General features: G+C 44.5%; 1 protein-coding gene across 10 annotated transcripts in view; it reads right to left on the reverse strand.

The window, feature by feature from the left end:
- FHOD3 (formin homology 2 domain containing 3) overlaps nt 1–27475 on the reverse strand; it is a 340976-nt gene that overhangs the window by 144778 nt on the left and 168723 nt on the right. For all 10 annotated transcript variants that reach the window (XM_079949216.1, XM_079949224.1, XM_079949223.1 and 7 more), the window contains exon 5: nt 16247–16352. In XM_079949216.1, coding sequence (XP_079805342.1) covers nt 16247–16352 — 106 coding nt within the window. The remainder of the gene's footprint in view (nt 1–16246; nt 16353–27475) is intronic.

The following is a 27475-nucleotide window of genomic DNA, read 5'->3' on the forward strand; positions in this document are numbered from 1 at the left end:
ATAGATCTGATGGCACTCTGCATTCCTTTAAGATAGACATTTGGGAATTTCTTTGCCAAATATCATCAAGAAAAACAAATTGTGGCTATCTTTAATTATAGCCAAAAGAAAGGAAATTACCAGTTAACTACAGTTTCCAACATTATCTTACTGTGCTTTTGGTGACAGATTGCTTGGCTTGTTTTTTAAAAAAGAAATCAAGTGAGGGGGGTGACTTCAAATCATGCTAATTTCATACATTACATCATTAAGCCTTTCTTTATCGCTGGCATGAAGGAACTCAAAATGTTAAGCAAACTTTAATTATAGCCCCAACAACACTGCGTTAATGTATCATCTGTTTTATATTGTTGGCTTTAGGCTTCAATCCAAAACACGCTTGCTAGGAGACCCAGTGAATGCAGCAAAAACACACACAGCATTGTGCTCTAAACTGATTATTTGAATTGTATTTTATGTTTACTTAAAAAAACAACAACTTAACTGCTAGCCACTCTGGATATCTCAACCAAAGCAGGAGATAGAAATAATACATCATTCTGTCTATGATTTGTTATTATTATCTGTTTATTTATTCTTATTGTGGCTCGCAATCATGAAATGTCATGCACGACAAGTTGTGTACAGCTTGACGGGGGCCAACTACAAAATGCAATTTGGCTTTGACTCATCAGCGTATGGGACATTTCTAGGACGGCTCATGATGCTAAAATAGGACTCTCTCATTTCATAACATATCATTTACCTGAGTCTTAGTAAGGATATCTCCAATACGGCCCTGGCTTACAGAGCTGTTTCATGAGGGTGCAAAAGGTGCAGGCAGTAGCCTCTCTTAGGACTACGGGACCGCCTCTCCTGGTATGTCCCACAGAGGACCTTACGGTCTTCAAACAAAAACATCTTGGAGGTCCCGGGCCACAGGGAGGTTAGGCTGGCCTCAACCAGAGCCAGGGCTTTTTCGGCTGCGGCCCCGATCTGGTGGAACGCTCTGTCACAAGAGACTGCGGGACTTGACATCTTTCCGCAGGGCCTGCAAGAAAGAGCTGTTCCACCAGGCCTTTGGCCAAGGCACAGTCTGACCTCTTCCTTTGGCAATCCTCACAGAACTCTAGCCCAATGGTTGCCATTAATTTGATTTGAACTGATTTTATAATGAAATGATTTTAGAATGTTGTGTTATTTTACTGTTGTTAGCCGCTCTGAGCCCGGCTTCAGCTGGGGAGGGCGGGATATAAATAAAATTTTATTATGATTTATTATTATTCTGTAAAAGGTTTTCCTAATAAACTACAGAATACAGTGGTAGCTTGGTACTCGAACAAATCGGCTCCTGAACGCCACAAACCCAGAAGTGAATATTTGCGAACGTTTTTCAGAAGCCGAAAGTCTGATGCAGCTTCCGCTTAGTGCAGGAAGCTCCTGCAGTCAATCGGAAGCCGTGCCTTGGTTTTTGAACCGTTTTGGGAGTTGAACGGACTGCTGGAACGGATTAAGTTCGGGAACCAAGGTACCACTGTAATGGAAAAGTCAGGAACTGCACAAGCGAAGGTTACTCTATACCAGTGTTCACTTACTTCTTCCTTGATACACTTCTCTTCTTCACAGAATATTGCTAATATATTTTGGCATCCCTATGGCTAATGCATTTTGGCACTCACTGACAATTTCTTGCTTCTTCTGCTATACAGCTTGACGGTCGAGCACATTGTGTGCATGCCAAATATCCCAAGTGCAACCCTTAACATCTCTAGCTGCACAACCTCAGAATACAGGTGTGGGCTTGCATTTTCAAATGCTTCCTCATGTAAAAATTTGCTGCATTTCTCCATTTACGGAAAAGCAGGAAGAGTCCTTATCCCTAACATGGCTCTAACACTCAGATCTTTCTTTGTTTTATTGAGTCCTATATCAAGATGCATTTGGTAAATGTTCCACTTGTTTAAAGTTCTTTCAGCCCAATTACAAACTGAAGGCCAACTCAAACTGAAGGCCTGGAAACGATGCCTTATGAGGAACGGCTAAGGGAGCTGGGCATGTTTAGCCTGGAGAAGAGGAGGATAAGGGGTGATATGATAGCCATGTTCAAATATATAAAAGGATGTCACATAGAGGAGGGAGAAAGGTTGTTTTCTGCTGCTCCAGAGAAGCGGACACAGAGCAAATGGTTCCAAACTACAAGAAAGAAGATTCCACCTAAACATTAGGAAGAACTTCCTGACAGTAAGAGCTGTTCGACAGTGGAATTTGCTGCCAAGGAGTGTGGTGGAGTCTCCTTCTTTGGAGGTCTTTAAGCAGAGGCTTGACAACCATATGTCAGGAGTGCTCTGATGGTGTTTCCTGCTTGGCAGGGGGTTGGACTCGATGGCCCTTGTGGTCTCTTCCAACTCTATGATTCTATGATTCTATGACTCTATGATTCATTTCCCCTTGTAAATCATCTGGAACAAGGCACAGGTTCCCCACGCCTGCGAAAGTGTGACCCAACCAAAATTTGTGCGATTGTAATTACCACGTATTCTTCTCTTACTTATCCCTGCCTCAATCTCCCTCCACTTCCTCGGCTTCACTTTATTCATTTCCACATTGCAAATCTTTTGGACTGCAAATCTTTGTGTAGTGGCCTGTAGCTAGAATGCACCATGTATTTAATAAAATAAAAGTTAAAATATCACACATCTTCAAATTGATGGACAAGATTTCTTATTTCTGAATGAATTATTGGCAATTCCTTGTTGTACTGGAGTCATCGTTTTTAGTACCTTATGTTCCCCTGCCCTCTATAGAAACCCTTTATGGGACACGGGTGGCGCTGTGGTCTATACCACTGAGCCTCTTGGGCTTGCCGATCGGAAGGTTGGTGGTTTGAATCCCCACGACAGGGTAAGCTCCCATTGCTCTGTCCTGGCTCCTGCCAACCTAGCAGTTCGAAAGCACGCCAGTGCAAGTAGATAAATAGGTACCACTGTGGCGGAAAGGTAAACAGTGTTTCTGTGCACTCTGGTCTCCGTCACAGTGCTCTGTTGCACCAGAAGCGGTTTAGTCCTGCTGGCCACATGACCTGGAAAGCTGTCTGTGGACAAACACCAGCTTCCTTGGCCTGAAAGCGAGATGAGCGCCTCAACCCCATAGACGCCTTTGACTGGACTTAACCATCCAGGGGTCCTTTACCTTTTTTATAGAAACCCTTGCACAGCAATGAGCAATTCACGGTCCCGTTTTGCAAAGTGTTTTGTCATTATTTATCATTTGAGTTGTCCTTGCACCTTACAGCTTAGGGCAAACTGCATCTCAGCTCGATGAGCAAAGAAAGAATAAATGGATAGGGAGAAGAGGAATAGTTTGGTTAATTTTCTTCTCCCATTCTAGTTAGCTGTTGTTCCCAGCACCCATGTTTGACTCAGATGCAAAGGAGATGGTTGTGCTGTGTGCCTTTTCTTTGTGGATGCTTGTCAAACTGCAAGTTGAGAGAATGTGCAGCTTCCTCTTCCAAGCCACAAGCAAGCAGTTGACAAGACACGTTTTTTGTCTCTTGCTTGGTAGCCTGTATTTCTCAGGAAGCTGGGATTTGGCCCCAGAGCCCTCAGGTGCTTATTCAGACTCAAGAGTAAACTGGAAACGCCAAGTAATGCGTTCTTGTTAACTGAAAGTTGCGCTGGTAACGTTAACTTCTTAGTAGGTCTTAACCCCCAGATACACGACAGCAGCTACATATTACACATCAGCAATCCTCGGTACCAAAGTCAGGTTTGTACTCCAGTGCAATTAACTACAGGTTAAAAGTTGTACAGGGTAAACTTTAAAGTGTTAATATTGGGATGTGGAAAATATGGAAGCATCGAGGAGAGGCAGGGCTGAGATTTGGAGATATGCTTCAAAGGTCCAGACTATGGGAAGCCCCGAAAAATCAACAATTATAATTTGGATTATAATTTGGTCTTTTTTATTTTAATTGGATTATGATTGGATATGTTAATTGGCTGTTCCCACATATGAATGCCATTTGCTTTGCTGGACACATTCAGGGTCAGCGCAACATTTGCAGAAGGCTATTTGTGCCTAGCAATATTTACTTACTTGGCGTTATTCTGGATGCTGTTTCATTTTTAGCAAGGACTGGGAAGGTCCAGAATGCAAGGAGGACGCGCAGAAGCCTGGAAACTTCTATGTCCCTGTCCCTAATCACTAGCTACTGAATACTCAGACTGCTGTCTCTGGGGTGCCCAAGATTCTCTCTTGCTTTTAAAAATACACAAGATGGAAATCTCTGTACACACAATTATGTGCTTGCAAAGTTACAAAATAACACATTTGCACTAGACCCATGTATAACATGGATGGGAGCCACCTGGCAACATGTGTTCCACCTCCCTCTCCGAGGAAGATCATTCACAGAGGGAAAGAGACCCAAAGCTTCAATTTGGTTTTGTCTTGTCTTGTCTTGTTCCCTCTGCCAGAGCAACCGTTGGAGGAAATAAGTTTGTGTTCTTCTCTTTGCAAGGCAACCAGTTGCATGAGAATTCTAGGCCTTTAAAGCCATTTCGAATGTGCATACTCTCTGCAGCAGATGTGAAACAAATCTGCACAGTGGAGTTTGGGTCTGGGGCATTAAACTTCAAATGCCTTACATAGCCACTGATCATAGTTTGCTTAAACCATGGATCTACAAGCAAACCGCTTTCTATCAGGAATAAGGCTTTGCCACCATATAATTCAAATATTAATTAAAAAGAAACTCTTTCTTACACCCCCCTCTCTGCACACACGCCCCCACTGCATCAGTGGGTTGCTTTTATAAACTGATAATTGAATTTCCAGCAGTTAAAACTCACAAGGTCCAGTGTGTTTTTAAAGACACCAACAGACTGTTGTTCAAAACTATGTACTGTAGTAGTTTTTGCCCTTCAGTTAAGAACGTACATTTTGAAAATATGGTTCACTTCCTCATTTTTGGTATAGTTTACATAGCCCTGGGTGTCACATTTCATGGGAATTTCATTAGTATAAACAGAGAGATTCATTTTCATGTAGACAGAAAGCAATATGAAGCCACCCTGAGCCCCTCAGATTTCAAAACAAGGGAAACCCATAATTGCATGGCATTATTATTCCTAAATTCTGCAGAGAAACCTTAGAGGTCTACAGCAACAGTAACAGGCATAACATGAATGGGAAAGGATGAGTTTTTGAATCATACAAAGAAGAAGGGAGAGCTCTGTTTATTTTTAGCTTTGTATCCTTATGGACACAGCAGTGGTTTCATGACCAGTCGCAGGCTGTGAGGAACAGTTATGTTCTCATGATGGATCTCTGTACATGTATGCAAGTAGGGTACACCTGGAATTACACCCACAAATAACTGTGATGGTGGGGATTAATTACTTTGCACCTTAAGTCAGACTATCGTTCTGGAATACTTTCCGGGCATATCACTATAAAGCTGTTCAAACAAAATACTCCAGTTGGATAAATGCAATTTACCAGACATCGCCCTCCTTTCCCCCCCTACTATTTTTTAACAGTTTGAGCGATGAGCAACATAAAGAGTTACGTAGACAGCATTGCGGAATTTCTGTCACATGGCAGATGCCAGGGATCATAGGATCACCAAAAAGCAAGTCGTTCCTGTGAGACCTTTCTCAGGCTGAAGGGCCGCTGCAGATTCTGAGGATTTTTAGGGCAAGGTGAAACGCCATTGCTTCCGTGTGTCACCTGAAAAAGTGCTGCACTGGGACTATTCAGCTATTGAGCATACTGAGTAGCATTGGCAACACACAAGACTAATAATAATAATAATAATAATAATAATAATAATAATACCTTTATTGTCAATGTACAATGTACAATGAAATTAACTGAGCCTCCCTCCCCCCCACAAGCACTCAGTCTCATTGCACTCTGTGTGCTTGTTGCACAAAGCGTGTTCTCCTTCATGGAGAGCACGTGTTGCGGTGGGGGCTGCCAGGACACTCCAAAGTTGTGGGGCGGGCTAATTGTTCGTTGGCCACTGATGCGATTGGGGCTTCCCTTGTTGTTGGGAAGAAGTTAATGTTGCCATTTGTTGACTGACAGCCAGAAATGCTAAAACTGCTTGCATGAGGCTAGGGCTTCCTCTTTTCGACCGTGCATCGGATTGCCCGTCCCCCCCTCCCTAGAATTAGGGTTGTTCGCTTTGACCTTGCTATGCCTGTCATGGGGTCGTCTGCTCTTGGGGCAGGGGCCTGGTAGGAATTTTGTCCATCTGGCTGATTGGCTGGGGCCATTTGGTTTTTGCCTACTGCGTAGCAAATTGTCACAACTTGTAAGGTTGCGGTTAGGCATTGGTTTATGGTTTGGTTGGTTGAGGGGCATGGATTGGCTGTGCCTGCCCCTCTAATGCTGCTGCTGCAAGGGATTCCGTTAAAGGAATTGGGGGCTAACTATTGCTTGTCCACCCTGTCAAGGGGGCTCAGGCCATTGCAAGAGCCCCTGGCTGCATTTGGGGAGGGCTGAGGGCAGGTTCCCTGCTCCATCGCTACCCCCAAGTGTATTCCCCTATTCTGACTTTCGCATCGTGCGGAATGTCAGTCTGTCCCCCATGGTGGGGGGGGGGGGCAGATAGTCGTGACCAATGCCTAAGCAACCACTCACAAATTTGTATTTCAATAAAGTTGTGGCCAAAATTATGCCAAAAATCTTAAACAAAAAATTCTGTGTGATGTGTGAGTTATTGGGGTGGTCCTGGGGACCTCGACACGCAACACACAAACCCTGAAAGTTAGCTGCACTATATTATTTTCCGTTCAGCAGCCTAACAGCCCACGGATAGAAACTGTTTTTAGCTTGTTGGTATGACTGATTAAAGACGCAGGTGGCGCTGTGGGTTAAAGCCTCAGCGCCTAGGACTTGCCGATTGAAAGGTCGGCGGTTCGAATCCCTGCGGCGGGGTGCGCTCCCGCTGCTCGGTCCCCGCGCCTGCCAACCTAGCAGTTCGAAAGCACCTCCGGGTGCAAGTAGATAAATAGGGACCGCTTACCAGCGGGAAGGTAAACAGCGTTTCCGTGTGCAGCTCTGGCTCGCCAGATGCAGCTTTGTCACGCTGGCCACGTGACCCGGAAGTGTCTCCGGACAGCGCTGGCCCCTGGCCTCTTAAGTGAGATGGGCGCACAACCCCAGAGTCTGTCAAGACTGGCCCGTACGGGCAGGGGTACCTTTACCTTTACCTTTATGACTGATTATACTTTTATATCTCCTGCCCGAGGGTAGAAAATTAAAGAGGTGCTGGCCGGGGTGTGAATCGTCCCTGAGGATTTTTCTCGCTCTCCTAAGGCAACAATCCCTTGTGATGTCATCTAGCAGGCTCAGGGGGCAGCCCATGGTATCATGTGCTGTGTTCACCACCCTCTGTAAAGACTTTCTGTCCGTGGCTGTCAAGCCAACGTACCACACTGTGATACAATATGAAAGGACACTTTCTATTGTGGACCAGTAGAAGGAGGTCATCAATTGTTGTTTAACATTGTTCTTTCGCAAGACCCTGAGGAAATGGAGTCTCTGTTGGGCCTTCCTAAACACCTGAGTTATATTGTTTTTCCAAGTGAGGTCTTCACTAAGGTAAACTCCTAGGAATTTGAAGGAAGAGACTCTCTCCACACAACCCCCCCTATATACAACAGGGCTAGTTCCCTCTCTTCCTCTGAAAATACAACACCATCTCCTTTGTCTTGCTAATATTTAGGTGCAAGTTACTCTCGAGGCACCATGTAGATACTTTTTGAACCTCCCCCCTGTACGCTGATTCATCTCCACCTGTAATTAGACCCATTATGGTAGTATCATCTGCAAACTTAATAATTACAGTGGATAGATCAGATGAAATACAGTCATATGTAAACAACAAGTACAAGTCGGGATTCAACACACATCCCTGTGGGGTGCCAGTGCTGAGGTTCAGGGAGGTAGCTGTAACAGGCCCAATCCTCACTGTTTGTGTCCAATCCCTCAGAAAGTCTTTAATCCAGTCACAGATGGTAGAAGAAAGGTCTAGTTCCATTAGCTTTTTGATAAGAATGTCTGGAAGGATGGTATTAAAAGCCGAGCTATAATCAATAAACAACATTCTAACATAATTCCCCGGTTTCTCCAGATGACTCGCTGCAAGGTGAAAGGCTGTAGCTATGGCGTCATCTGTTGACCTATTTCTCCTACAGGCGAACTGATGCTTATCAAAATCCTACGGGTTTAAGAAACCAGCAGCTCCTTCCTATAGCAAATTGTTGTGATAGCACGGGTAGCAAGGAGCTGCAGTGCATCACGGAGGCCTTATGAGGAACGCCTAAGGGAGCTGGGCATGTTTAGCCTGGAGAAGAGGAGGTTAAGGGGTGATATGATAGCCATGTTCAAATATATAAAAGGATGTCACATAGAGGAGGGAGAAAGGTTGTTTTCTGCTGCTCCAGAGAAGCGGACACGGAGCAATGGTTCCAAACTACAAGAAAGAAGATTCCACCTAAACATTAGGAAGAACTTCCTGACAGTAAGAGCTGTTTGACAGTGGAATTTGCTGCCAAGGAGTGTGGTGGAGTCTCCTTCTTTGGAGGTCTTTAAGCAGAGGCTTGACAACCATATGTCAGGAGTGCTCTGATGGTGTTTCCTGCTTGGCAGGGGGTTGGACTCGATGGCCCTTGTGGTCTCTTCCAACTCTATGATTCTATGATCTTGATTCAGTGTTGGTGGTTCAGGAGTGGCTTTACTTCAATTGTGCATGATCTACTGGTTGTTGGGTGAGGACCCCTGTGATTAACCATTATACATATAATTTACAAAACCCAAATTAGTTAAGCATTAATTGCTATGAGATCATGTGTATTCACAGTTAGGGCCATAGGTGTTGTTTTGTTGGATCATCATTTACATGCTCCAACATTCTTTGCATGAACCAGCCAGTGATCCAGTGGTGAATCTCAGATCAGATCACAGCAAAAACTGATTGTATTCTAATGTTATTGTCAAAGTTCTGAGTTTATGTTCATGTTGTATTTTTGTATTTTGTGCTTTTGTTCCCCGCCCCATACTCTGCCCAGAGAATGAGAGATATTAAAGTTATGTTAATGAAATGCATAATATGTACCGTGTGCCTTACATAAACCAAGTTGAGATGGGAAAGTTCTTGGAAACTCACCTTGGATGAATTAGGAGATTACCCTAGGTGTCCTTATATGTAAATCGGGGTGTCAGAAAAATTCAGGTAATTTTTCAAAGTCAATTCAAGGGCTCAGAAAAAAATAACCACAACCTGTTACAGCCTGCCCCTCCCATTCCTTCTAGAAAAGGGGGAGAGAAAAGTGGCTACAGGGCAAATAGGAGGGTAGGCAAATTCTCCTCTGGCTTGGATCAAAGCCTGAGGTAGAGGAGTGTGTCAGAAATTATTAAAGTTCATCTCAGTTTTAAGGTTGAGTTTAATGAGCCACTGAAATTTGTTCCTGAGGAATTTCACTGACATCACTAAAACAAGTATTTTAAGCAGGATTTATTCAAAGCAAAATTCCTTCTGTCGCTTGTTGTGGTCACCTCAGCCCTTGCTTTTGGTCTCTTCTAACTAACCAAAGAACCTTTCTGTAACTCTGCACACACAATGACAAACATAAACCAGATGGCATTCTACTTGAACATCCACAACCTTGAATTGTTTCAGGAATCCGATTTCCCAGAATGAACAAGCACAAATGTTTGTTCTAAAACTAGTGCTCAGGTGACATCACAGGCCTTTTGTTTTATAAATAGCTGTAGCAGTCAATGCACACATGGGGAACTTGCAATCGAGCTGTTTTGCTACTGAAATCAGCAGATGGCAGAGGATGCATAGGCAATTCTGCCAGTGATTTGTAGATCCTTTCTGAAAGCAGGGGGTATTATTTTAAGAGATGGCAGGCTAAACTCATTACGATTTGAGAAATATATTTAACGACAGTCAAAGGTAACTTGGGCCATATTTCAGCAGTCACAATCTAGAGTCTTGTGTTTCCAGGGATGGGTTTCAAAAGTAACATAACATGGTCTGTGGTTGCTGGTGGTTTGCTGCAGAAAGGAACAATAAGAAGTTCCACTGGATGTTAAGTAAAGGTAAAGGTAAAGGTAAAGGGACCCCTGACCATTAGGTCCAGTCGTGACCGACTCTGGGGTTGTGGCGCTCATCTCGCTTTATTGGCCGAGGGAGCCGGCGTACAGCTTCCGGGTCATGTGGCCAGCATGACTAAGCTGGTTCTGGCGAACCAGAGCAGTGCACGGAAATGCCGTTTACCTTCCTGCTGGAGTGGTACCTATTTATCTACTTGCACTTTGACATGCTTTCAAATTGCTAGGTTGGCAGAAGCAGGGACCGAGCAACGGGAGCTTACACCGTCGCGGGGATTCGAACTGCCGACCTTCTGATCAGCAAGTCCTAGACTCTGTGGTTTAACCCACAGCGCCACGCTAACCTGCGTTACTCAAGTAGCGCTCTGCATTATGTTATCTATCTCTCTATCTATCTATCGCATCCCCATACATCATGGAAGCCTGCAGTGAACTTTTGGCTAGTACGTTCCTTAAATTCCATTGCAATGCACACAGTTCCAAATGTTACAGGAACTGTAAAAGGTAAAGGTAAAGGTAAAGGGACCCCTGACCATTAAGTCCAGTCGTGGCCGACTCTTGGGTTGCGGCGCTCATCTTGCTTTACTGGCTGAGGGAGCCAGCGTACAGCTTCCGGGTCATGTGGCCAGCATGACTAAGCTGGTTCTGGCGAACCAGAGCAGCGCATGGAAACGTCATTTACCTTCCCGCCGGAGCGGTACCTATTTATCTACTTGCACTTTGACGTGCTTTTGAACTGCTAGGTTGGCAGGAGCAGGGACCAAGCAATGGGAGCTCATCCTGTCACGGGGATTCGAACCGCCGACCTTCTGATCGGCAAGTCCTAGGCTCTGTGGTTTAACACACAGTGCCACCTGCATCCCATTTACAGGAACTGTAGCCTCTCCCAGACAGGGGCAGTCTAGCCATGTTGATCCTTGCTCTGGTAACATCCCATTTAAGACTACTCTAATGCATTGCACTTGGCATTGTCCTTGAAGACATTTTGGAACTTCTGGTTGCTCAAAATATAACAGCCAGGATTTTTGCTGGGAACGTAGCCTATGGGTTTTGATAGATTGCACTGGTTACCACTTCGCTTCCAAGCTCAATTCAAGACGCTGGCTTCAACCTTTAATGCCCATCACTGCTTGATACCTGCTCCACTATCAACTTGCCTGAGAGAAGAAAATATCCAAAACCAATACGGGTAAGATAGCATGTTATAGCAGGATAAAGCCAGAAAAGGGCAACATGAAAAAGAGAAGTAGAAAGGCAAAGATAGATACAATTGCCTTCCAATGATTTGTAAAGGATTGTGTTTTTTGTCAATTATGTGAAACTGTTTTAAGAAGTGCATATAACCCAAGCAGAGCAAGTGATTTATGGGGTTATCTTCCACCCAACACCAGTTATGATACAGGATGCACCACGTCAAGAAGTGAAATGGTAGAAGTGACAACAACAAGTTTAGAATACAAGACTTGAGATGAACATATCAAAGAAGCCTTTGATCTTGAGATATTTAAGCCATTAAAATATTATTCAGAAGAATGAAATGAAAACAAAATAAAAGGTCTGTGGTCAGGGCAATGGTCCCTTTTAGCTCTGATAAGAGTCTCTAAGGTGCTTAATAAATATTTTAATCATTAAAAATCAATTGTTATTTATAGCCAATAAAAAAGATGTACTATCTTCTTGCTTCCACTACCATCTCGTCCCTGCAGACAGTTATTACCGCAAAATCATGCTTAAATTATTCTGCAATGCTCCTTTGTAAATTTCTAACAAAGAGGTACAATGTTCTCACACTGTAGCAGTGTAACATTTCTGCAAACAATGGCCTTGGTTTATGGGTCTTTTACGTAAAAGCCAACTTTTATCTCCTTTTCTTTTTGCTAATTAAAGAAAACGAGGCACAGTCACTCCTGGCAGTAAGCTCTGCCTATAAAATCAGAGTTTACATCAGAAGCCTTCAAGCAAAACATGATAAAGTTACACTGAACAACTAAAAGAATGTATCTAGATGAAACTGTACTGAGTTCCCATGACAGAGCGAACGTTAAAGGGCTTGACTGTATTAGTGACTGCCGAAAATGGATCATTTTGAGAACTGATCTTTGACACAGATGGCATTATTCAATTCGATTAGAAATCTCTTTTGAAAACAACATCAAAACAACACGAGGTGTATTCAGCTTTCGATCAGATACATCCATATAAAATGACTCACCAGTGAAAAATGAAGCAATGCTAGAAATTACATGATAAGGACAGCTCAAACAGGCCAACTATTTAGCTGCCTTGTTTCCAAGGGAGCACACTGCCCCCCATGTACCAGAAATACGTCAAGGAAGTTTACAGGGATGCCATGAAGGCAAGAGCTCTCCCTCTCAATGTATGATCCCAGAATCTGGTACTATAAGGTATTAGCAGGACGCCATAACAAAATGTTGCAGTGCACCCCTCCCTGAAAGCTATGCGCTCTGGCCTTAAATCTTGTTAACTTTAGGCCTGTATCACCTAAGAAGGTCAAACACTGCACAGCCTCCCCTTTGGGGCCGTGCGCTGTTCCCTGTCTTTATCCCAAGCCATGAACTCTCCGTTCCCTCTCCCTTTGTACCGTGGTAACTTGGTTCTCAAACTTAATCCGTTCCAAAACCAAGGTGGGCTTTCCCATAGAAAGAAATGCAAAAGGAATCAATCCGTTCCAGACTTTTAAAAACAACCCCTAAAACAGCAATTTAACATGAATTTTACTATCTAACGAGACCGTTGATCCATAAAATGGAAGCAATAAACAATGTACTGCAGTCACACACACAATCAATCAATCAATCAATCAGTAGCTGAACTGGGTTCCACACAATCACAACAACAAAACAAAAAGAGCCGCAAAAACAAAAACGCAAAATAAAAATCAGACAGACCTCAGCGTACTGAAAACGGAAGCGTAATACTCAAAACAGAGCATGTTCAGCTGCCCAAAAAAGTTTGCAAACCGGAAAACTTACTTCCAGATTTGCAGTGTTTGGGTTCCAAGTTGTTTGAGTACCAAGACGTTTGAGAACCAAGGTACCACTGCATAAGGGGAGCAGTTAACTTTTTCACACTCTTCATTTATTGTTCTGTTTTTGTTTGTTTTTACTTCTTCAAACCTCAGATTCCCTCATTGAGTGGCAACTACTTTTTATGTGTAGCTTGTGCTGTTTTTGCTCTGCAAGCATCTGCATGCAGAGCCTTCAGCTGGAAAAACTGGTCTGGAAACCAAGCCTAATGAGAAATGGTTGAGGAAGCTGGATATGTTTAGCCTGGAGAAGACTAGACTGAGAGGAGATGGGATAGCCATCTTCAACTATCTGAAGGCAGTGGTGTCCAAATTTTTTTCAAAGAGGGCCAGATTTGATGAAGTAAAGGCCCGTAAGGGCCAGCCAAAGTTGTTGTGACGTTGCTGAGGTTGGTTTTTTTTTTTTTTTTTACGATTTTAACCCAGGAAATAAACTGCCACAGGCACCAGATTAAACCAACCAGTGGGCCAATTTAGGCCCCCGAAATGGACTTTAGACATGCCAGGAAAGGAGATTCGGACCAAACAGAAAAACTTGTGAAAACCCAAGAAGCATCCTTGAACTGACCTGGGGCCTGAGAAGCTTGATCTTCCACTAGCAGACCACCTTCATGGAATACAAAATTTTGACCCATGTTTCTAATTCATTAGGACACATATGTGGTTTGTAATTTTTGTCAACATCTCCACCAAACTCCGCTTTGGACACTTAAAAAACATTTTCCTCTGACTGAATGTAGATGAAAGATAAATATAAATATAAAAAGAAGAAGAAGAAGAATTTTATTTATACCCTGCCCATCTGGCTGGGTTTCCATGATTTGAATCTGAACGACGGAGAACACAACCTTTTGTTGAGTAGACAATTGCATAAAGAACAGAGTTCCATTGTACTTCCCTAGTACACTCAGTGAAAAAGCTAACTTTTCCACATTCATAGACCAGTTATTCTGTATTCAGGCCTGACGCAAAGGCCACAGATAATAAAAAGACACATTCAGCACTTGTGCTTCTGACTCATCACCCTTCTACATGTTCTGTTTTACTGTAAAATACGGCACACATCTCTACATGCATATACCTGGCATCTAGACTGTACAACCTAGTACACATAAGGTTGTACATTACTTTATGCAGGTATATTTTATTTAGTTTACAGAAACAATTTATAACCACAACAATAGATGCATGGAGGCAGACCCTATGGTCTTGAGCAGGGGGCAGCAAACTTTTTCAGCAGGGGGGGCGGTCCACTTCCCTCAGACCTTGTGGGGGGCCAGACTATATTTTGAAAAATAAAATAAAAATTAACCAATTCCTATGCCCCACAAATAACCCAGAGATGCCTTTTAAATAAAAGGACACATTCTACGCATGTAAAAACACGCTGATTCCCGGACCATCCCCAATCACCTGATTTAGAAGGCACTTGGGCCAGATCCAGTCCCCAGGCCTTAGTTTGCCTACCTATGGTCTTGAGCATGCCGTGCACTCAATTTACAGAGATTCTTGAACATGTGCAAAGGCTCTTAAAAAGATTAATGCATTAGCAGACATTCCACCTGGTTTCAGTAGAGGGAGATATGAGACAACACAACCATCCCATTGGCTTGGCTTGGCTTGGCTGACATCAACCGCCATATTGTCCCTTTGCTCCCAGAATTCTCTCTTATTAGCAGCCATTTCACCCAGCAACTTTGGGGGTGTGGGGTGGGGACAGAGGCAGAAAGAGAGAGAAAGGTGAGGCAGGGCAACAAGGCACCCTTAATCAGCTGGAATTAACTTCCACTTGGATCCTTGGTTCCCTATACTGTCTCTTTGATGCCACTTATTATGTAGTTAGAAGTTTTGCTACCTGAATTTGGTCGTCGTCCCCCCCCCTTCCTTTCCCCATACCTTTTTCCTTTTGTGTCTTTTACAGTGTAAGCTTGAGGGCAGGGCCTGTGTCATTTTTAAAATCGCTTTATAGCGCCTAGAAAAAAGCAGGCACTTTAAATAAATAACTGAGCAAGTCAGTGAGCTATGCAAGTTGTTGTCGGTATTCTTTATTTATGACAAGTCTAAGATTGATAGGTGCCCTCAATAATTAAGAATAACACAGGCCTGGCCAGAGACTTACAGTCCAAAAGTAAAGAAGTGAGATGTTAGAAGAAGAGAAAGAAAAGTGAGATGGAAAAAAAGTCAATGGGGGCACAGGGAGTAGAAAGTGTTTGAAAGTAGCCTTGTGAATAAGCCCAGCCTGAAAATAATGTCTGCTAGCCTACTGGTGACTGGGAAGAGGAAGAAGAAGAGTCCCATTCCTTTTGCAGTAAAGGTAAATGTAAAGGGACCCCTGACCATTAGGTCCAGTCGTGGCCGACTCTGGGATTGCGGCATTCATCTCGCTTTACTGGCCGAGGGAGCCGGTATACAGCTGGTCATGTGACCAGCATGACTAAGCCGCTTCTGGCGAACCAGAGCAGCACACGGAAACGCCGTTTACCTTTCCGCCTGAGCTGTACCTATTTATCTACTTTGTGCTTTCGAACTGCTAGGTTGGCAGGAGCAGGGACCAAGCAACGGGAGCTCAGCCCGTTGTGGGGATTCGAACTGCCGACCTTCTGATCGGCAAGCCCTAGGCTCTGTGGTTTAGACCACAGTGCCATCCACGTCCTTTGCAGTAGCACATTGCATTTCTATGCTGGATGAAGATCTCATGGCTTTCCTCCTCTGGAATCACACTTAGTTTCCATGCTGATTACAGAGGGGAGCCAGAATGGTGATGTCACTTCTCCACTAGCCATGCAAATTGCTTACAAGCAACACTTGGTGGCCAATGGGCTACCAGAATGGTGCTTAAATACAAGCCTGTTTGAAAGTAATAGTAAATAAGGCAGCTGGATGCCAGGTGAAGTAAAATCCGGTCGGCTGCAAGGTGAAAGGACATGGAGTAAGGGTTGGGTTTCTTCAAACAAATAATGTATTTTAATAAGAAACAGGAAAACTGTGAAATCTGTAGTTTGCAACTAAGCAGCACTATTAAAACTGAATGGGCTGGAGTAGAAAACGCTGCACTGAAGCAAAAACAGCTTGTGAAATAAACTTCCGTACCTCTCAAGATGTAATTCTGGTAGTTCTGGTCCGCCTCAGCGCCCACTTTTATTAAACAGGTCAGGCCCTCTGCCACAACAAATTCATGAACCAAATCCTTGTCATCCTATATCAAGGAAAAAGGCAAAAAAGAGAAATGAGTTGCTACTTAACATTTTTCAAAAGCAAGCAAGCAAGCAAGCAAGCAAGCAAGCAAACAAACAAACAAACAAACAGTAAGCACGGCTCACAAATTTATACTGATTTTTCAAGTGATATGAGAGGTGGTTATTATGTAGCAGATATACATGACAACGGTCCACGTCTCATTTGAGAGTAGAGTTCAATTGCCAAAGCTTCAAAATAGGCTGACGGAGAGGCATTGGCACTGGGGGGTTGGAAGCTCCCCCCCCCCCCCCGAGATGAGCAGTTAAGGCTCTGATGCCCCTTCAGCTCAGGCGTAAGTTGGAGAAGCACATTGTAAAGGTAAAGGTAAAGGTACCCCTGCCCGTACGGGCCAGTCTTGACAGACTCTGGGGTTGTGCGCCCATCTCACTTAAGAGGCCAGGGGCCAGCGCTGTCCGGAGACACTTCCAGGTCACGTGGCCAGCGTGAAAAAGCTGCATCTGGCGAGCCAGAGCCGCACACGGAAACGCCTTTACCTTCCCGCTGGTAAGCGGTCCCTATTTATCTACTTGCACCCGGAGGTGCTTTCGAACTGCTAGGTTGGCAGGCGCTGGGACCGAGCAGCGGGAGCGCACCCCGCTGCAGGGATTCGAACCGCCGACCTTTCGATCGGCAAGCCCTAGGCGCTGAGGCTTTAACCCGGACTGCGCAATATGAGGAAGGAAGAAACAGCTGAGATACATTCAAGACATCATGATATATCAGCATATTGAGGTATTTAGCTGCTGATATATCACAACTTGGAAGACCAGACATCGCCCAGCCCTAGCAGGGACCCGAGTCATGTTGTGGGGGTGAGCTGTGACAAACCTGCACGATTCAAGAACCTGCCATACCCCACAATTGTGAAATTCCCTCCCTAGAGAATTCTGTTCAGCCTCAATCTTTTATTTTTCAAAACCTGTATGCCACCTTTCTGCAAGCACTTTAAGAGTAATGCATCCTAAAAATTCAAATATTGTATGATGCAAACAATACAGTGGTACCTCGGGTTACATACGCTTCAGGTTACATACGCTTCAGGTTACATACGCTCCAGGTTACATACGCTTCAGGTTACAGACTCCGCTAACCCAGAAATAGTGCTTCAGGTTAAGAACTTTGCTTCAGGTTGAGAACAGAAATCGTGCTTCGGCAGCGCAGCGGCAGCATGAGGCCCCATTAGCTAAAGTGCTGCTTCAGGTTAAGAACAGTTTCAGGTTAAGTACAGACCTCCGGAATGAATTAAGTACTTAACTCGAGGTACCACTGTATAACCAAAATTAGCATTTCCATACTCAAAATGACATTTCAGTGATGTATAAGATATATGGCAGGATTGAATTTAACAAAATATTCAAATGAGTTAACGGGGATCAACAACAATACTTCAGGATCTGATCTGAATTTAAAACACATATTTCATAAAAGACATTTTAACCAGACTGATTTTAACAATACTGAATAAACAATCTAAGCTTTAAACTTCAAAAGGCTTTAATGTATCTTTTTTAAAGGAAGGAAAGGGAATGGAAGTGTGAAGGAAGAGAACATAAACATCATGCCATAGACATTTGCACTCTACACATGACCTTTTTTTATCATGCATCTATAATGTGATGGGGTTGTGAGAAGGTCCAAACATCTGGACTGTGCAAAGACAGATGAAAAGAATCCAAACTAGTTTCCCCTACATTAAAAGGACTGTGTTTACATAACTTCTGAAATAAAGTAGTCAGTCTTTCTAATCCCATTAACTTACTGATTTTCTAACATGAGTGACCAAAAATTTAAAAGGCTATTCTACCAGCATGAGTCTCTGGGTTGGGTTGAAAACTGAAAATAGGAGCCAAGGTACAAATTATGATCAAAATGTTGACACATTTCAGAATATGTGTGGTAACAGCTAAAGGAAGGAAGGAGAGAAGGATGTGTTGTCCTTGGGCAGAAAACCGGAGCAGTCCTGTAATATTGCTAAGATTTATGGTCTGCCTCCTTCATCGGCCAGCATTAAAGCACTGATGAGAAAAGCAGCCAAACATGGAAATCTCCTGGAATTCTCCTTTCTGAATTATTCAGCTACAAATGGTAATAATCAGCGCACAATGAGCAATCACTCAAGAACAGGCTTAGTTCTTGAGTGACCAAAGGGGTTACCATCTAAACATAGTACATGGGCAAGCTTTGCTCAGTAAAGTGGCATATAAATATTATAAAATCAAATAAAAACAGTATATAACCAGCTCCCTGCCCACACAGCTAACCTCACCCCCCAACCCCTTTCCAAGGAGGGAGGAGGTGCTTCACAGAGCAGCTTGCTAAAACACTGTGTGAAGCAACTCACTCCCCCATTGAACTTTTCTGCAGCCGTGTTTAAAGGTGGGGAAGAGAAGAAGAGTTTGGATTTGATATCCCGCTTTATCACTGTAATGGTTATAAGGGGTTACTTGTGCGTAAGTTGCCATTACTTTCGGCTAGATTGCCTGGCTAACCATGCCTCGGCTGACAGCCCTTCACTCCGTGGCCGTTCAGTCGCTTGCAGAATCCGTCAGTGGGCGTTTCTTGAACCTCTTCCAGCATAGAAGCTGTTTGATGCCAAGTCTCCGCCTACTCTCCCTGCGCGGAACTCTTCTGCGCAAGGAAGGAGTGGGCAGAGGTGTGCCCATGCTCTCTCCACTGGTTTCGGGCAAAGAGTCTTGGAGACCCCTCTTCGAATTCTCCATCTCCCTCCCTTCTCTGCTGGTGTTGCGCTGAATTCCTTCCCCTCTGCTGGTCCCCTCTCCTGCATCGCTCGGGAGCCTTGCCTCCACCTCTCGCTCCGATGTCAGTTCCCTGACAATCACTAACCGAAGGAGTCTCAAAGCAGCTAACATTCTCCTTTCCCTTCCTCCCCCACAACAAACACTCTGTGAGGTGAGTGGGGCTGGAAGACTTCACAGAAGTGTGACTAGCCCAAGGTCACCCAGCAGCTGCATGTGGAGGAGCGGGGAAGCGAACCCGGTTCACCAGATTACGAGTCCACTGCTCTTAACCACTACACCACACTGGCAGCTTCACACAGCAGGTTGCAGAGCTGCTCTGAGAAGTGCCTCCCCCCCCCCCGCAGTCACATTTTAATGGTGAAAAGAGCGGCTTGCTAAATCAGTCTGCGAAGCGCCTCTCCCTCTTCCATTAAATGCCTGTCAACAATGCTGCTTTCTTGCCCTACTGTCTGCCATGCTGGGATTGTCATGGCTTCCTATTGGCAGTCACACAAACTGCAGAGCATGACGACAGTCTTAGATTTCCATGTCTATAGGAGGAAAGGAGGAAAGAATATTATGAGAACAAGAACTGGATGAACTATATAACTGTCCATTTGTATTTTAGCATCGAGGGAAGAGGGCTTACTGTAACAAAAACACATTTCTGAAACAGAAGATTCATGAATTTTCCATGCCAGAAACTTGCTAATTGGAAAATTATTTTTCCAACTTATTGTACATATACCCCTATTTCAACTGAGCATCAAAGTGACTATATAGGACCCAGAAAATACAGCTAAGTGGATAGGTTCTGCTTCACATTTAGGGCCAGTTCACACATGCAAGTACATTCTTATTTCTCTTGGATAACTTACAACTGAATATGTCAACTGTCTCCATTAAAAAGCATTGTTTTTGAGATGGCGGAAAAGTTACTTCTGTTTCGTTTGATTTGCGGAGGCTAATTCTGGCCTAATAGTCTATGCCATCTGCACTATTGTACTAAACTGTTCCTTAAACACTGTGATATAACAGACCTCCATGCTCACTGCATCTATTTGATTATAGTAGATGTACTCAGATGGTTTGAGGTCAAAAGCAGGGCGTGGGGAGGAGAATGAAGCCTTAATGTGCTTCCTCAAAGGTTTCGTCAAGAGGCCAACTGCAAGTAATATTGTGCTTTTTCAGAATGAGTGTGAGATAGCACTACAACTTTGTTTATAAGTAATATACACAGAAACCCATTGTTTCTTTTCCTTTTAAGTAAAACGGAAAGAAAAGATTCTTACTACTTTATCTGGTGTGTCAAATGGGGACTATTTAGACTCATTTCCTAACACTTACCATATTTTTCGCCCTGTAGGACGCACCGGCCCATAGGACGCACCTAGATTTTTTTTTTGGGGGGGGGGGGAAATAAAGGGAAAAAAATTATCCCCCCCCCCAGGTACGGGGCTGGGGCGGGGGAAGTCCGAGCTTCCCCCACCCCAGCCCCCAGAACAGGCAGCTCTCCGCAAGCCGTTGGACGCCAGCGCGAAGTCGCACCGGGCTCCCACAGCTTGCGGAGAGCTGCGCTAAGCCCGCTCTAGGAGCATGCGGGGCTGGGGGAGGGGGAAGCCCGAGCTCTGGAAGCTCGCTCTGGAAGCTTGCGGGGCTGGGGGTGGGCTTTCCCGTCCCCAGCCCCCAGAACGGGTCCCAGAGCGATCCCGAAGCTACGTGCAGCTTCGCCATCTCTCTGGGAGCTTGCGGGGCTGGGGGCGGGGAGAAGCGGGCTTCTCCCCGCCTCCAGCCTCCAAACCATGTCGGGAGACAGCGGGATGGCGCGCTGAGCCTCCCCGCTGTCCCCCGAGCTTGTGGGCTGGCGGTGGGGCTCTCCTGAAGCCTGGAGAGCGAGAGGGGTCGATGCGCACCGACCCCTCTTGCTCTCCAGGCTTCAGCGAAAGCCTGCATTCGCCCCATAGGACGCACACACATTTCCCCTTCATTTTTGGAGGGGGAAAAGTGCGTCCTATAGGGCGAAAAATACGGTACCTACATCTGCTTCAGAGAAACAATTGGGAAAACAATTATTCATACTGGTTTTTTGAAAATCATCTTCAAAATATTAATCAGATAGATGTTTTTTCTTATTATTAACAGCTACACTTTCTAGTTAGGTGCAACCAGCTACTTAACAAGGCCCAGACTGAACCACAACTACTCTTTCCTTCTTTCTAATGTGACTTTTATCTGGAAGACCTGCGAACACAAGCTGACTATGTTTCACTCACTACCAGAGAAAAGCTATCTTGCACATCAAACCCAGTGCAGGACAGAAAAATCAAATTGGTTTAAGGAGGATTAGAGTTTGAGGATTATGATTCTTTCTTCCAGGGATATAAATTAGTTTAAGATGACAGCAGAATTGGTGGCAAAAGAGGAAAATACAGACCAAAAGGCACAGGGAAATTTCAGGACTTTGATGTATACTGCTCATTAGAACAGAAACCCATCCTTTAGAGAAAAATCGGCTGGATAATGGTTTGTTAACACCTTTAAAAGGAAGAGAAAAAATGTATATTCTATATACTTTTTGAACCAGCACACTTCTGCTAAAGCTGCACCTATCTTCTTCTTTAGAATCTACAAGGCAGCTAACAGTTTTTAAAAGGAGAAAACGCAGATTAAAACCAGGGAAGAAAAATTCAACAGCACATTAATAAAAACAGCAGAAGCCTAGCAAAGAAGACCACTATCAGCAGCACAATCAAGAGGCCCCAAACATCTGCAGGAAAATGCAGGCATTGCCAGATGCCTGAAACTTAAAAAGAGAAGAAAGAGCAAGAGAAACCTCGCCGGGAGGGAGTTGTGTGGCCTTGCTTCATTCCCTGGCCTCTCAGCTAGATAGTCTTGGGTTTAGATTGTCCTTTGAGAACTTCCAGAAGAGGAAGACACTGGTTTGACTCAGTATAGGGCAGTTTAATGTGTTCACCTGCTGCACCAGTGGGAAGGGGAGCGTTAGGGCAGACATAGGCAAAGTCGGCCCTCCAGATGTTTTGGGACTACAGTGGTATCTCTGGATGCAAATGGGATCCGTTCCGGAGCCCTGTTCGCATCCTGAGTAGAACGTAACACGCGACTGCCTTTTGCCGCTTCTGCGCATGTGCGTGACATAATTTTGAGCGTCTGCGCATGCGGCAAAACCCGGAAGTAACGTGTTCCATTTCTTCCGGGTCACCGTGGAGCGTAACATGAAAACGCTTAACCTGAATCATATTCAACCCAAGATATGACTGTACAACTCCCATCATCCCTGACCACTGGTCCTATTAGCTAGGAATGATGGGAGTTGTAGTTCCAGAGCATCTGGAGGGCTGAGTTTGCCTATGCCTGCTTTAGGGGGTTAATGTGGGTGCAGTGGCAGAGAGCTGGTGGCTGATGAGCGGAGCAAGCAGGGGCACAGGAAGAAGGTGGTCCTTAAGGTAACTTGGGTCTGGGCTGTTTAAGGTTTTGAGGGCAACAAACATTAATAATAATAATAATAATAATAATAATAATTTATTTGTACCCCGCCCATCTGGCTGGGTTTCCCCAGCCACTCTGGGCGGCTTCCACAGAAACCTAAAATACACTAAAATCACACATTAAAAACTTCCCTGAACAGGGCTGCCTTAAGATGTCTTCTGAATGTCAGGTAGTTGTTTATCGCTTTGACATCTGATGGGAGGGCGTTCCACAGGGCAGGCGCCACCACCGAGAAGGCCCTCTGCCTGGTTCCCTGTAGCTTTGCTTCTCGCAATGAGGGAACCGCCAGAAGGCCCTCGGCGCTGGATCTCAGCATCCGGGCAGAACGATGGGCGTGGAGACGCTCCTTCAGGTATACTGGGCCGAGGCCGTTTAGGGCTTTAAATGTCAACACCAGCACTTTGAATTGTGCTCGGAAACGTACTGGGAGCCAATGTAGGTCTTTCAAGACCGGTGTTATGTGGTCTCGGCGGCTGCCCCCAGTCACCAGTCTAGCTGCCGCATTCTGGATTAGTTGTAGTTCCTGAGTCACCTTCAAAGGTAGCCCCACATAGAGCGCATTGCTGTAGTCCAAGCGGGAGATAACTAGAGCATGCACCACTCTGGCGAGACAGTCCGTGGGCAGGTAGGGTCTCAGCCTGCGTACCAGGTGGAGTTGGTAGACAGCTGCCCTGGATACAGCATTGACCTGCGCCTCCATGGACAGCTGTGAGTCCAAAATGACTCCCAGGCTGCGCACCTGGTCCTTCAGGGGCACAGTTACCCCATTCAGCCCGCCCCTGTCCCCCAAAACAGTACTTCTGTCTTGTCAGGATTCAACCTCAATCCATTAGCCGCCATCCATCCTCCAACCGCCTCCAGGCACTCACACAGGAGTAGGCAAATAACTGGGTGCCAGTGAAGTTGTTATATATTCCTAGTGGTCTGTTCCAGTTGCACTGAGGCTTACAGAATCGGTCTTTGCTAAGTTCCTCCTCGGCTATCCACAGTCTGCTTTCCTGAAAATGAATTTAGGGCTCATCCCCACTTAGTTTTCCTATGCACTTTCTAGGCAGGGGTCCACGTTTTCCAGATCCATGTCCAAGCAGGGATTTTGTTTTGTCCTGGAGCTTTCTCCGGAGAATCCAGTGTTTTACTGCTGAATCAGAACAAACACAGGTTTTCTCACTCTCCCAAGTTCCCATGAAGCTGATCGTGCAGGGAATGTGATTGACTCCTCAGAGGAAGAAGCTGATTTAAAGTGGCAAAAGAGACAGGAACCATCCAAAACTATGAAGAATCTTCACATTCAAAGAACAGAAACACATTCTAGCACTGGTAGGAAGAATAGCCCAAGAACAACAAATGCCTGCCTAAGTTGAGACTACAGGAAGTTTTTCTGCTTCTTGAGTTTTATTACCTTTCCTTACATCTTTCCCCTGAGCAACAAATGATAACTTTAAGGAGACTGGTTAAAATTTGCAGGATTATGCGTTTTGGGGGTGGGGATACAAATAGTGGGTTGCTATATTTGTTTATACCCTCTGGTTTAAGGGCTGCCAGGATGAATAGCCTAAAGCAAGTTTTTTATGTCCACAGCTCCCTTGACCAACCACATTCTTTCCCCAGTGGAAGCCACTTACGAATGCCTCGCAAGACGAAAAACTCGCTAGACGAAAGAGTTTTCCGTCTTTTGAGGTGCTTCGCAAGACAGATTTCCCTATGGGCTTGATTCGCAAGACGAAACGTCAGGCGAGTTCTTGCGAGTTTTTCCCCTCCCCCCCCTTTTTCTAAGCCGCTAAGCCGCTAACAGCTGCTAATAGCCGCTAAGCCGCTAAAAGCCGTGCATCGCAAGACGAAAAAACCGCAAGACGAAGAGACTCGCGGAATGGATTAATTTCGTCTTATGAGGCACCACTGTACACTGGGTTCCCTTACAGGACATAAGTGGGGATTTCCCCAGTCTGCCCTTGACCCATTCCATCCCGCCCATTTTCAGCCATTTTCAGTTGTTTAGAGGGTTTGGTTGGGGGGTTGTTGTTGCTGTTGCTGATATAAATTTTGCATAAATTTTGCATAAATTAACACTCCAATCTCCCAGGACATTCTATGCAAGATCTCAAAGTAGCTGTCTTATTACAAAAGAATTTCAGAAATAGACTGGAAAGAGAAACTGCTGAATTGCAACTTATCACCAAACTTAAAACCATGGAGAAACCTGGTCTGAATAGAGACATTGGATTCTTATCTCATTATACATGATAAAGCTATTTTTAGCCATCTCACCCCTTGCTTTTTCCTGTAAGACCAATTGCAGTCGTTAACAGTCGTCAGCAGGTTTACCACACCTATCAGCCAATCACCCATTCCCACCACCCTTCTGAATAATACCCCTCCCCACCCTCTCACTAAGGGTCTGGTGACTTCTGTTTCAGTGTTTCTGAAGAAGTGTGCATGCACACGAAAGCTCATACCAATAACTAACTTAGTTGGTCTCTAAGGTGCTACTGGAAAGAATTTTTATTTTGTTTTATTTTATTTTGTTTCAATTAATTTTGCATCTTTATCTTAGATCTTACTTGATTTATGCGGAAGTTGTTCAATTTGGCTGTGTACTTTTTGATGGGCATTTTTGGGGGGTGTTTATCACTACTTTTCTAATGTTTTGGATTATGTGTTTTTTTCCATGTTGTAAGCTGCCCTGAGCATTGTTTTAACTATGGAAAGGCGGCATACAAATAAAATTATTTACGTATGCGTGTAATCAACTTCAATAACCAAGCAAATAAGAGAAAATAGCCTCACATGAAAATTGTAAAGTCAAGCTGTGGATCACATTCAAGAATATTTGAATAATAAAACTAAACTGGAAACTAAGTATGCAATCCAGCCAGTTAAGGACTTTGAAGTTCCACTAATTTAAATAAGGAGAATTCAGCACGTTTAACTTTTTTTTTTTAGTAAACCTAACTAAGATCCACGGTATGTAACCTGGATTGTGCTCTAAGAGTTCTTAAAATCAAAAGCTCTCCTCAGCTGCAACAAATAATACATCTACGTAACAGCACTTAATGGAAGGGAACCGCAACCAGGCAAAACCAGTATTGCTACAGAACAACAATGACATTTAATACTTGGGCATCATAGAAATTCTAGCTGATTTTCTGTTTTAAATTATTGTTAGTGGTCGTTTTAGTTTCACATTCAAAAACAGCCGCTAAGACTGCCAAATGAGGCCACAACCCTAACAATAACTGACTTTTACAAACACCATTGTAAGGAAGGTAATGGACCCCTGAATGGTTAAGTCCAGTCAAAGGTGGCTATGGAGTGCAGTGCTCACCTCACTTTTCAGACCAAGGGAGCCAGCGCTTGTCCACAGACAGCTTTCCAGGTTATGTGGCCAGCATGACTAAAATGCTTCTGGCGCAATGGAACACCGTGACAGAAACCAGAGCAGCGCACGGAGCCACCGTTTACCTTCCTGCCGCAGCAGTACCTATTTATCTACTTGCACTGGTGTGCTTTTGAACTGCTAGGTTGGCAGGAGCTGGGACAGAGCAATGGAAGTTCACCCCTAGGCAAGTCCAAGACCACAGTTGCACACATGTGGGCACAAACTGTGTAGAGGCCACAGTTGCCAGTCCTACTGAGAATGTTCCTGCATGCACCAGCCCCACTCGCTCCGCTCCCAACCTGTGCACACAGAGCGTGAATGCCTGAAAGGAGATGTTAAGAATGTTCACCTGAACAGTCACCAATTCCAGAGGCAAGATTACTCCCGTTCATCAATCATGGCCCCTCTCCCCAATTAAAGTGAAAACAGGGCATGTGTACCCCTTTGCGCGGTGGTACCTTCGGGGGACGTTCTCCCCGTCAGGAGGTGGTGAGTCTAATTATATGAGGAGGTAGGTTTTGGTAGGTCCACCCTTCTCCTCAAAAGCAAGCTGTCAAAGGCTTCTTCTTTCCACACCATGAGAAGTCCACTGCTGTTCACCAGTGGTTTATCATGTGTGATACAATGTCCCAATAGATAATTTAAATCAATGACTACAATCCTAAACCTATTTTGGCTTGTACAGTCATACCTCATGTTACGAACACTTCAGGTTACATGTTTTTGGGTTGCGAACCGCGGGAAACCCCAAAGTACCGGAACAGGTTACTTCCGGGTTTCGGCACTTGCGCATGCGCAGAAACGCTAAATAGCGCTTTGCGCAGAAGGCCAAATCGCGCCTGCGCATACGCAGCACTTCAGGATGCAAGTGCAGCGGGTTGTGGACATGCCTCCATCACAGATTATGTCTGCAACCTGAGGTTCCACTGTATATGTGAAAGGAATTTTGTCAACAGAAAACAACAAGGATGAAAACAAAATTTCAAAGTACTAGTCTGTAACATAGAAGTTGGGGGGAATAAAATGTTTTCTCCTCTTTGTGACAGAACCCAAGCAATTTACTAGAAAAGATTGAAGTCATCAGACAGAGGGTATTCTCTTCTTTTCGTAGCTGAATACAGAAAGCTCTGGCGAGCTACAAATGAAGCCCCTAAATCAAATTCATCTACTCCCATCCCTGAGGAGTCATCCATCATTCTTTTCATGAACCAGGGTGTTCTGTGTGCCACACCTCCTTCCTCAGATCAATGAAGCAATTGGGGAATACTCCTCCTCTCCTAAGGATGATTGATGACTCTTTAGGAGTGAAGTGTGTGACATTTTATTTCTCTCGCTGATAAGATTCTATGACTCTGAACACCTTCAAGTTAATCTTTTCAACAGACTGAAAAAGAGATGCTCTAAAAGCTTTGAAAAGCACAATTGTTAGCAATGATTAATGGATTCATGACATAATGCTGT

The sequence above is a fragment of the Podarcis cretensis genome (genome assembly GCF_951804945.1).
Source record: "Podarcis cretensis genome assembly, chromosome: 13".
Classification (NCBI taxonomy): domain Eukaryota; kingdom Metazoa; phylum Chordata; class Lepidosauria; order Squamata; family Lacertidae; genus Podarcis; species Podarcis cretensis.